This window comes from Bubalus bubalis, chromosome 22, assembly GCF_019923935.1.
Source record: "Bubalus bubalis isolate 160015118507 breed Murrah chromosome 22, NDDB_SH_1, whole genome shotgun sequence".
NCBI lineage: Eukaryota > Metazoa > Chordata > Mammalia > Artiodactyla > Bovidae > Bubalus > Bubalus bubalis.
Window position 1 is genome coordinate 19,868,189 of NC_059178.1, and position 12,503 is coordinate 19,880,691.

The window sequence follows — 12,503 nt, forward strand, 5'->3', positions numbered from 1 at the left end:
TTTCTTTCAATCAACATTACAGTTTGCCCTTGCAGCCTCTATCAAGCTCCTTGCCAGGTTTGTTTCTCATGTGACATGGTTCACAAGAAGCCTAGGGCTCCAGGCGGTGTCCACCAGCAAGAGGGGATCACTTACTCACCCAGGGCAAGTTCGTCATCTTCCTTTCTTCATCGATATAGAACGTGATTGACTGAAATCTATATTGAGTGACAGGTTAACAGATTTATCAGAACCTATTTACTTGATTCTATTAGCAACCACATCTTTGGCAGAAAATTGCCTCCTACAGTGTTAATGCCAAAGGCCCCATGATAAAAACAAACCAAAAAAGATGGCAAAAAAGGGATGTGATTCAGCCCGAGGGTGACTGAGTGCTGGTAGTCAGGCTCCATCTATTAAAGTTCTCACCCAGCAAGACTCAGCTCAGACAGAGGTCGTCACCTCCTCTGGGAAGCCGACCAGAAGCGGTCTCCCCAGGCTCACAGACCTTGTTGATACAGGTGCTGTGGTGGTTGCCATGTGCCCATAAACTATGCTTGTAGAGGTGGCCTTTCCCACTGGACCAGGCTGCGTGCGACTGGGTGACCCCTGAGCCCCTCCTGCAGCACCTTCTTCCTGGAAGATGCTCAATAAACAGGGCTAACAGGAAGGAGCCCGTCGATTCCATCAAAAGTTGGTTACTGCGGTTTTTAAATGTCTAGTCAGTCGTTGGGACTTGTCAGCAAAGATCCTGCGGTGACGTGGTCCCCTTCTCCCTGTGACGTGGTTGCCGTCTCGTGTAGCATCAGGACTGGCCTCTTGGAGAAAAAGAGAGACCCCCCCCGCCACCCAGGCCCACCACTCCTTTTCCTCACAGAGTCGACATGCTCCCATGCCCTCATCCTGGAACCCAGTGCCATGGGTATCAACCAGCTTGTGCCATCCCGGAACTGCTAAGTGCATTAAATCCTTAAACTCTCCTGCTAACCAGATTTCATGTTTCTCTTTCTCCAGAAAATAATTTCATGAACATCACCATCATTTTGTCCAGAGACAATGCGACTAACTCGAACAGTGAGTGGTGGGTTCTCAACTTGACTGGGAACAGAATCTACAACCAGGAAGCCCAGGCCCTGGAGCTGGTGGTCTTCAACGACAAGGTCAGCCCCCCTAGCCTGGGGTTCCTGGCCGGCTATGGGTAAGGAGCCATTTTGCAATCGATGGTCATGAGAGGCCCCCTCTGCACCACACCAAGCTGAGGACGGAAGTCTTTTATCTTCCTAGAATTCTCAGATTCTATAGCTGTGTTATTAGAATTCACAGATCCTTGGCTCTTCATATTATATTTTTAAACTTTTATTGAAGTACAGTTGATTTACCGTGTTAATAGCTACTGTACAGCAAGGTGACTGTTATACAGGTATATGCATTTCTTTTTCATATTCTTTTCCATTATGGTTTGTCACAGGGAACTTAGTTTTAAAAGATGAGGAATCAGAGTCCCAGAGAAGTAAAAAAATGCCTTGGGTGGTCCTTCCACCAAAGACAGGACCCGAAGCCATATTTGCCGTATCTCCAGCTTTTTAACTATTCCTTCCTGCTACCACACAGTTTGGTGCAATTTGGGGTTTAATCTAGAAATTGGGGTCGAGTTCTCTCTTTTCTGCTAATGTTGCCTTCTGACCTTAGCAGATGAGAGTCAGTCAGAAATCAATTTGGGACATGCCTGATGCACTTCTCCGCCTTCTGATGCTTCAATCCTCTAACAGGCACCCCCGACAGGACACTGAGGTTTTCCACTTCCTAGAAAGAGCCTCTTAAGAAATCATTGTCTCTTTGGAATTTTATTATAAACACAAATCTCTGAGAAAGGCAGGGAAAAGTTCTCGATACAGAAAGTGTGTATGATACAATTGCATTTCTACCACATATATTATGTAGCTTCCCCAGCTGGCTCAATGGTAAATAATCTGCCTACCAAGAGACACTGGTTTGATCCCTTGGTGGGGAAGATCCCATGGAGGAGGAAATGGCAATCCTCTCCAGTATTCTTGCCTGGAGAATCCCATGGACAGAGGAGCCTGGAGGGCTATAGTCCATGGGGTCTCAACGAGTTGGATACAGCTGAGCATGCATGCACACCATGTAGCTTATGCATATGACGTCTGCAGTAAAACCACCAGAAGTTCATACGTGAAACTATTAATTAACACTGCTTGTCTCCAGAAGGTGAGATTTCAAAGGACTTGATTTTTCAAGTCCTACGATTCTGTACTGTGTAATTTAAAAAAAGAAAGAGAGCATGCATTACCTTTTTCATTAGCCAAAAAGTCAATGTTTTCACCAAAGTGGAATAATTTAAGCTTTGGTAAGTCTATCACATCCTCTGTGGCATTTGAGGGAAAGTGTTGTAATGTTTTCTGTGTGTGTGTGTGTGTGTGTGTGTTTCTGTTAACCATATTTAACTCCCAGATACTATTTCTACCTCTTTTTCTTCATCTTTTTTTTCCCTAGTATCATGGGCCTTTACGCTTCCGTGGTGCTGGTGATTGGGAAGTTTGTCCGGGAATTCTTCAGCGGGATTTCTCACTCCATCATGTTTGAAGAACTTCCCAACGTGGATCGGATTCTGAAATTGTGCACAGACATTTTTTTAGTCCGGGAGACGGGGGAGCTGGAGCTCGAGGAGGATCTCTATGCCAAATTAATATTCCTGTACCGGTCGCCAGAAACCATGATCAAATGGACCAGGGAGAAAACAAACTGACACGCTGGCCACAGACCGCGAGCCGAGTTAACGCGGGGATTTTCCAAAGAAAAAAAGAAAAGCACAATCTTGTCCTGCGAGCTAAGCGTTTCCAGTTCGGCAGAAACAGTCTCTGTGCTGACGGGAGCAGAAGGGCTGGGCTCCCTTTTGCCCCCAGAGCTACGAGCCAAGGCGCTGTTGAAACACCCTTCGTGTTAATTCCGTTCCTCTGAAGTCGGGGCTGCTCTCCTGTGTCAGTCCACGGTGTCTCGCGTCCTGATTGACTGTGTGGAGGAGTCGCTGACAGGTCTCATCCTCAGAGACCCAGAACAGCAGGAGGAGGAAGGAGAGACCTTCTCCTGGGTGGACGGTGCCCTCCTGGAGATACCAGGTCATCGCAACGCCACGCCCGGCGCTCGGCTGCCAAGGGGATGCTGCGTGGGGAGGGGCCAGGGGCCTGCACCCCGAGTATGCAGCAGAATGGGGGCTGAAGCCCCGACACATGTTTCTAGGGGGAAAGAGGGAGGGGCCGGTGACCCATGGTGACGCCAGTGGAAGGATAAGCCTCATTCTAAGCAAAAAGATAACCTTAGTGACACTTACTGCCTTACCTTAACTGAAGAGTAATACGAAATCTTTCCATTCAACACCAGTGACTTCTCAGGAAAAAAAAAAAAAAAGCAGCAAAACAAAGACATGGACGCAGTGTTGCTGAGGCCCAGCTGGTGGCTCTTCTGGTTCCAGAGAGTTCCTGCTCCCCGTGAAACCCCCGACCTGGGAGACAGAGATGCCACCCAGCGGAGGTGGGGTCCTTGGACGCTGTCACCTTTGCTAACTGAGGTCTGAGCTCCCCTTTGCCCCCCTCACCCATGCTTCCTCCCGTTTCCATGACTCACAGCAGTGGTTTTTCCAGTATGTGACATTTTTTTCCCTGTTTTTCAGGTCTCTCAACAAGTTTACATATTCCAATTCACATTTTTACATCTGAGACGGGTTTTTTTAAGTTCATAATTATGAAAGAAATATGTATATTGAGCTTGGGGAAATAAACAAATGGCCTTTTCTTAAATTATTATTATGGGTCATACAACGTCTTCATGAAATAACAATGTAGCATGAAAAATTGATGATTGACATGTAGTTTTCATTCCATATTAAAGGACAGTTTCTGAGAAGAATCATTGAATGGACTAGAATATGTCCCAAATAACTGACCCTCTGTAGTTTGGGTTCGGGACTGACTTAGAATAAAGCACATCCTGCAAAGTCACTTTAAGAATACTCTTCCTTCTGCCTTGTTGCATGAAATAAGAGAAGCGACCTTTCTGTACTGTGTGCCCAGAGCTAAGAACCCACTTCTGGTGGGTTGGTTGTATTGTCGGTTTTCTCATGTGTGTGCTCAAGGGGACTAATAAAAGCAGAAATGACTGGTAAAAAATAACCTTCCCAGGAGGAAACCATTACAGTGAATACAGAGTTTTTAAAACGTATCAGAGTTCAAACGATGCCCAGTGTCTTTTGGAGAATCAGTGCAGACCTGCCCCTCTGCTGTGAACACCTGGAGCCCACTGCCCCCCCACCCGACTTAGGGTAAATGCTTGTCATCATAGCAATAAATTCCAAGCACTCAGGGACCTCTCAGCCTTTCTGCACGCTCCTGGTTGTGAATTCTTTCTTTTAAAGACATCAGCAGGGGATCTGGAGAGAGAGTGTACAGCACATTTAGGGAGGAGGGGAGAAGGACTCCCTCTCACAGGCACAGAGGTCAAGGACTCCGGGATGGAAGACAAGTCCCATTGTCCAAGAAAGAGCCTCGGGTGTGGAGGAGGGAGGACACAGAAGGACACAGAGATGTAGAAGGCCCCGTCCTGCCTGTGTTTTAGGGGGACTCACCCAGAGAAGGAGGTGGCTGCCTGGGACCCCAGCCCAGCCTGTCACCACCCCATTCAGCTGGATTATCTGACAACAAGAAGGGGTCAGCAGGCTGTAACCAGCCACATCCTCAGCCACAAATAAGCACCAGGCCCTGCCCGGAGAATGATGGACGCGTGTCTCTTAGAATGTGTTCTCTGGAGACATCTTGTCCCCAAGGACTTGGGCGGTGGCCCTCCTGGCCAGTGAAGGGGGAGAACCTGGCAGAGAGCCGTGAGGCTGGCCCCGGCCCTGGGGGTGCTAGTGAGCTGGTGCCCCGTGAAGGCCCAGCATCTGGATGCTTTATTCACAATTGCCAAAATCTCAGAAGCAGCCAAGGTGCCCTTTGGTAGATGATCAGATAAATACACTATGTTAGAACCTAAATGATGGAATATTGTTATTCAGCACTAAAAAGAAATGAGCTCTCGGGACATGAAAAGACATGAAGGGAATATACACACATTTTACTCAGTGAAAGAAGACAATCTGAAAAGGCTACGCACTGTGGGCTTCCAACTATATGATGTTCTGGAAAAGGCAGAACTGTAGGGACAGTAAGACAGTTGGTGGTTGTCAGGGGATGAGGAGGAGGGAGGGGTGAATAGGCGGAGCACAGAGGATTTGTAGGGGAGTGAATATACTGTATGATACCAGGCGGATGGATACCTGTTGTTAGAAATGTGTCCAGACCCATACAATGTCCCACGCTGAGAGCGAACTGTACTGTGAATTACGTGTGGCCTTTGGGTGACAATGACATGTCTATGTCGGGCCCTGACTTATAACAAGTGTCCCATCTGGTGGGGGACGTTGGTAACGGCATGTGTGGGGTCAAGGGTTATTGGGAATCTCTGTATCGTCCTCGGACTTCTGCTGTGAACCCCAAACTGCTCTACAGAATGGTTTCAATAAAAAAAGCCACCTGTAATGTTGATAAAGGCTCAGTGAGGGGCATGAATATGAAAGTGGGAAGAGACCTGGAATGTTCGGGTGATGCTGTTCCTCCCTGTGGAAAAACCCATGCAGGAAAGCGAGAAGAGCCTCCCAGTCCTTCTTCTTTAAACCCCTTAGTTCAGTCATTAGCCCCTGATTAGTCCAGCATGTGGCTTCCTCTTGCGGCTCAGTTGGTAAAAAATCTGCCTGCAATGCGGGAGACCTGGGTTCGATCCCTGGATTGGAAAGATCCCCTGGAGAAGGGAAAGGCGGCCCACTCCAGTATTCTGGCCTGGAGAATTCCATGGACCTTATAGTCCATGGGGTTGCAAAGAGTCAGGCACGACTGAGCGACTTTCACTGTATTTCATACTGTGGCTGTTCCACTAGGTGGGGGGAAGCCAACCTGGAGACCCCCAACTGCCCTGAGCTCATCCTCCAACACCAGCATCTTCATGGGACTCCACTGATCAGTCTAGACTTTGTCCCCAGAAGACTCTGAAGTGGCTCTGAAACTCCATCGGTTCAGTGGTTTCTACGCAACACCACACCTAAGTCCAAACTTCTAGCCCTTATTCTGTTTCCATCAAACACTGTGGTCCCGGCACTTTGTCCAGTGTCACGTCTGTGAGGCTCTGCAGAGAAATAAGATGACAACATTGAGATACCAAAGCAAAACACTAACATGGAAATACCCCAGCTTTAAATGCCAGCCTCCTTTCACAATTTTTTCCAGGGAGAAATGAAAGTTAAAATAGTACATCAGTTTAAAGTCCAGGAATGAAAGAGCATGGATTAAACCCTCTCACCTTCTAAGTAACAGAGAGAGCTGAGTTCTCACCTGTCCCCGACTCTTTGCCCAGGAGGAACCGAGGCCACTTCAGGGAAGCGGCTTGAGGCGTCTTCCCAGGGCCTTCTGCTCCTTCAGGTGTGAATTCCACTCCACACCAAGGTTCCGATTGGGCCTCATTTTTTAAAATAGAGGGTCCCAAAATCAGTAAAACCCACAGGGGTGCCCATAATGATCGAATTTCAAAAGCATTTCACACAAGTCCCGGCCAGTCTGGCTGTGCACAGCTAACACGTGTCTCAGAAGCATGAAGGATGTCCCCAAAACCCAGAGCAGAAGCTCGAGTGAAGCTGGAGAAGTCACGCAGGTCCAAGACTGGCTGGGAAGCCTGTCCATCCAGCCAGGTGAGCAAAGTCCCAGCCCCTGACCATAACCTTCACTCAGCGACGAGCCGCAGCCTGGTGGGAGAGGCATCCCAGCTCGTGTCATGGAGCTCTACTTGGGGACAGGGCATCTAAGCCACAGATCCCTGATGTGGAGTAATATTCAGAGATGCCTCCAGTTCCCTTTAAAAAAGACAGACTTCTGGACCTCACACGATGCCACAACTCAGACTTGGGGGCCATGGACGAAGATCTATCAAGTGTAAACCTTCTGGGTGATGCTGACGTCAGCCAGGCTGGAGGACTCAGCCTCCCCATCCTGGTCCTGAGAGGTGCTCTGGAGATGCCCGCAGAGCTGAGCGGTCCTGATTCCAGGTGGAAGACTCTGCGTAAATGTGAACCCTGCCGGCCCTCCAGCTGAGCGGGCATCTACCCTATCTGGATCCAACGTTTCATCCCCCTACCCCCACGACAGGATGCCTGTCCCCAGGCGTCAAAAGCAACTGAGAGGCGAAAGCCCTGAGAAGGAAGGTCCATACCCACACCCCTCAGCTTCCCTTCCTGAGCACTTAACTTTCTCAGGTGTTGGTCAAATGCCTGATGGGAAAACTAGGTCAAGCTTATGGGGAAAAGTGAAGTATTTGTGCAGCCTTATAAAACTGATGGCTGATAAGGGACGTCTCTAGGCTGGGAACCAAGTGGTAACCTACCACTGGAAATGTCTGGGCAGCCTCACTAGTAAATGATAGTAAGTGTGGTGTGGCTGGGGGCCCTAAGCCTGGGCTCTACCCTAGAGCGGGCAGTGAGTCCTCACTTGGTGTGGGCTCAGTAACACCAAGGAGGTTCTAAGACCTCAGGCGAAATCACACCCCCACCGCCCCACCCCCACTGGATTAGACTGGAAATTATTTTGCAAAAAAACCCTACATTTGCAGTAGAGAGAAGCCCAAATGGAGCAGCTCTAAGGGAAGGGGTGTGTTGCCTTGAACTTCTGTGAAGGGTGGATGGTGTCTGGAGGCCAGACAAGTGCGAAAGGAGAAGGGAGGGCCTGGGGGCTGCGTGGGTCGCCAGGGAAAAACACCATCTGGTATGGAGCCTGGAACACCTGGACTGACCTGATGCCTGGACTGCTGGGCCTGCCCCAGTGTGCCCGCAGCACCCAGGCCCTCACTCCTTCCCAGGACACAGACCTCCAGGTGTGCAAGTGTAGACACTTAAGATCCCACCAAATAAAACTCGTTTCCATCTCCTCGCTGTTTTCTCTGATGTGTTCATCTGTTTAGATTGTTGGTACCACCTCCATCATGGCAAGCTTCTTTCAGGGAAAATTTTACATCCATCATGTTGTTCCATCTCCGCGTAGGAAGACTTTATGAGAACAGAGGCGGGTTGAACTGTGGAAAGTTCTGGGATAACTCTCTGGATTCCAGTGCCTTTGACTGGCTGGCTGACGGCTTGGCCAGGCTGCGTGCCTGCCCCTCCCCACCCCGGAGGGACTGCCCGGAGCCTGCCCTCGAGGCCGCCAGCACATACACTGAGTGCGCCAGGGCCGGGCCTTCCTGAAACGCTAAGAATGCTCAGGGAGCCACACAGAGCTCTACTCAGTCACGAGCGATGCTGCTGGGGCACCGGGCGGATGCAAAGCAGTGAAATATTAATGAGCCTTGCAGATGGTTCATTGCTCAGCACCACCCTGTGTCTGAAGACACTGATGACAAGCAGCCTCTGCCCTGTATCGCCCTTGGGGCAAGAAACCCAGAAAGCATATCAACTACCCACCCCCGCCATAAAACAAAGAATCAGAAAATATAAAACAGCCATAAAAATGAGGAGAGACCCTGTGGTGTCAGCGAGTGTCCTGAAAACAAAACCCCCATGCAGAAGGGGCAGAGGGGCCCTGCAAATAGCAGTCATGTGGGAGTCTGGCCGGGCTGTTGCCCACACTGGGGTCCAGCCAGAGTGAGCGTCAGGCTCAGGTTGGCTCTGCAGAGACACTGAGGCTGGGGGCGGCGGTGGGCCACAAGGGCCACGGGGAAGGTGCATGGGCTTGGCACTGCTCTGTGGGCTCCTGGTGAGAATGACCCAGGAAATGAACCACAGAAAAGGACATCAGTCCAGCTTTTCCAGACATTGAAAGGATAAAGAGGTTACATATTATGAAAAAATGTAGGTCATTTTACAACTTACACAAAATGGAAAAAATCCTTTTAAGATAAGGATTGCAAAAACTGACTTCAAATAAAATTTTCAACCCCCCCAGAAATGTTCTATGCCAATTAATAAATTGAATTCATAATTGAAAACTTTCCCAGAAAGAAAACTCCAGGCAAGATGAATTCACTTGTGAATTGTGGCAAAAATTTAAAAAGAAATACCAATCCCTACATAAAGTCTCTTAGAAAGTAGAGGAAAGAAGAATCCTCAATTCAAGGCCCATGTTACCCTGATTCCAACATCATCACAGATGCTTCAAGAAAAGAAAATTAGAGAAAGACAGCCCTCACAGGCTCAGACACAGAAATCTTTAACACAATTTAGCAAATCCAATTCAGCAGTGCACTAAAAAAATTCATGATCAAGTGGGCTTAACATCAGAAAAAGTCATGGTAATTCATCATATTAGCAGAAGTTCAGGTCCATCCACTAGGTTCCTAGGGGAAGGGTCACCCTGAAGTGTCAACCTTAGCCAAGTTGTACATAAAGTAAAAAGATACAAAGCAGATGCCACTGTGTAGGCAATAATTCAAGAAATCCATGAGCCTTTCTTGGAAAAAGAGAAATTTAGTTAATTAAGGGATGAGTCAAAATCATTTGTAAAAAAAAAAAAAAGGAAAAATGATGGTTTAAAATTAGTGGTGGTAAGTTCTGAAGCATTTAAATATAAATTTAAGAGTAAGTTTTTCAGACTTAAAAAAAACAGGGATTGTAGTTAAAGAAGAAGATGTCAATGTTACAAACCTCAAACACAGAAAATTAATAATAGAATCAGAAAAATATTTTTAAAAAAGGGTCTGGGTGGTGCTAATTTTCCAATATTCCAGAGCAGGGAATTGACAGAAAATGTCAAAATTTGAAATAGTTACATGTGGAAGTATAAACAATCCAATGTATTTTAAATGTGAGATCTTTTAGAAATACATATCTTATAAAGAAACACATCTGAATTTCAAATATTTCTTTAGCTTTCCTTCTCTCTCACTAAATTCCATGAAGATTAAGTGTCACAGGTTCATTTACAAATAGTAACTAGGAGCCTGTCCTGTAGAGAATTCGTACCTGCTGGTCCCTTTCCCAGTTTGTCCAGAGGCCTGGAGTGATGGTCGTGGAGGAAATGCTTGTTTCTGAAGACGAGATTGAAGAGAATTATTTTATTCTTTGTACTTTTGGGGTTGCTCGCTGTGCTTTTTTTCAGCACTGAAAATTACATAATTTCCATAAAACAAAACCCCAAGGAGGGAAGCCGAGCTCCATCCAGGGTAGAAACGCCCTCACCCTCTGTAGCCGGGCCGGGCCCCTGGGGGCCAGTGGGCAGCAGACGGGTGGGCGTTTCAGCCCCGGGCACTGAGCCGGTCCAGAGGAAACACCAGGAGTGCACACAGTCACGCCTCCCATCCCACCTGCTGCTGGCTGGATGACACCAGCGTCTCCTCTGCTGTTTCCTGGAGGCACCACTGTTTTCTTTTGGAAGTGAGGGATCTGAGCTGTGGAATTAAAAGCTCAGCCTAGCCTCTCTGTGAACCTCCTGGACTCTGCCGCCTGGTACCTGCCAAACTACCACTGGGCCTTGCCCACTGGTGTGGAAATGTCCTCCGGGTGTGATTCCTGCCTGAGTCTTCCCCACCCCATCCGACTCACCGATACCAGCCAGGCACCCAGACCAGCGCTGTCCAAGGGGCTTTCTGTGGCCAGGGACACACAGGGCCACCCAGCATCTCAGACATGACAGTGTGATCAAATAAATGAATTTTATTTCGTGTCCATTTTAACAGTTCCATGTGGCTACTGTGGGGCAGCAGGCTTGGAGGCAGGGCTGCTGCTACTCTGACATCACGTGGTGCTGGGGGATGGGGGCAGAGGGACGGTCTTGGTTCCTGACAAGGGACAGCACCCCGTGCCCGCGCTCATGGAGACATTGCTTATTCATCCCAGTGCTGGGGCGCTACCAGCACCTACAGGCAGCTGGCTGAACTGCACTGCCAGTAACACTCCCCAGTACCCCCCCCACATGCGACAGGTGGGCCAGGTCAAAGCTGAGTGGAGACCCCAGAGGCCCAGCTGGTCCTTGTCCACCACCAGCGTCAGGTGTGACATAGGGCAGGACGAGTAAGAGCAGGGAGACACAACAAACAGGGTTGATAAAGCCTGTGTCTGTGAGTGCGCGCACTCATGTGTTCATCCAATCGGCTGTTCAGACAAGTGTCGCCCATCCTGCGGTCCGTTCTGTGTCCATCAACAGTGACCCTGCAGCTGGTCAGGTCCCTCTGAGGCGGTCCTGAACCCGCTCCACAGCGCCACCTGGTGGCCAGGAAACTCGGGTGCTGGGCTGAGCCCTTGAGCGGAGACCTTCCTTAACAAACCTACATTATTATTATTAAAATCAGCATCTTTATTTCACTTCTCTGAAGGCTTATTCACATTCTCATTTTAGAGTGCAAATAAGAATAGGGTAGAACATATTTGAAAAGCAGTCATTATCGTAAGGTCTATAAGTGACATATAGTAAAAGAGATGAATTTGATACACTCATATTCTGAAGCGCACACAAATTCAGGTGAAAAGTGCAGGAATCATAGAAATAAAGTGATGATTTGCTAGACTTTTAATCTTGCATGACCTGTGCAGCTCTACGACTGATTTAAAAAATGTTCATAAGACACTGACAAAAAAATGCTAAAGGTCCTCATAAGAAACTAGGTGTTTCAGGCAGATTCATGAACCTAAGTTATTAAGCCAAAGAGGAAAGGGAGAGGGGACAGCCCACAATAAAGGTTGTTTCATGAAAAAAAAAAAAAAAAAAAAAAAAAAAAAAAAAAAAAAAACAACCTAAAAGCTGAGAATTACATTTTATTCAGCTGAGTTTCTGCAGACTTCAAGTCCAGAGGCAGCTCCTCAGGCAGCTTTGAGGGTCTGGTCTGAGAAGTGTGTGGGGGAGCCAGGTTATAGCTAGCTGGGGGTGGGGAGGTGTTTGCCACAAAGACCAGGTAGTCAGAACAGCAAAGGATTGCTGTTAAGAAAACCAGGGGGTTTCCCAGGTGGCTCAGTGGTAAAGGACCCACCTGCCATGTGGGAGCTGCAGGAGACCTGGGTTTGGTCCCTGGGTTCGATCCCTGGTCAAGAAGATTCCCTGGAGAAGGAACTGGCAACCCACTCCAGTATTCTTGTCTGGAAAAATCCCCACGGACAGAGGAGCCTGGTGGGCTACAGTCCACGGGGTGGCAGAGTCGGACACAACTGAGTGACTCACACACACCCGGAGGACCACACCTCTGCTTCCCTGTGTGTGGGAAGATTCGAGAGCCCGGGCTCAGAGACCATCCGTTCGATGTGCACCATCTGTGCTCCCGACCCCAAGTCCCCTCAGGGCTCACTGTCTGGGGCGGGTGGGGGCGCTGTGGGGGCCGATGGCCACTTGCTTACTGCCCCTCCCACCACAGCAGCCTTCCCGCTGTAAACTCAGTCTGGGTTCTCGTAACTCTCTGCTCCCCTCCCACGCTGTGTCCGCCCCACCTCCAAGGGGACCACCCTCCCCAAACCCCCC

General features: G+C 48.7%; 1 protein-coding gene across 7 annotated transcripts in view; it reads left to right on the top strand.

The window, feature by feature from the left end:
- PIEZO2 (piezo type mechanosensitive ion channel component 2) overlaps positions 1–4,215 on the top strand; it is a 252,233-nt gene extending 248,018 nt beyond the window's left edge. For all 7 annotated transcript variants that reach the window (XM_044934794.2, XM_044934790.2, XM_044934791.2 and 4 more), the window contains 2 exons: positions 994–1,177; positions 2,494–4,215. In XM_044934794.2, the coding sequence (XP_044790729.1) occupies positions 994–1,177; positions 2,494–2,746 (437 nt within the window). In that variant the 3' untranslated portion in view covers positions 2,747–4,215. The remainder of the gene's footprint in view (positions 1–993; positions 1,178–2,493) is intronic.
- Positions 4,216–12,503: the final 8,288 nt, after the last annotated feature.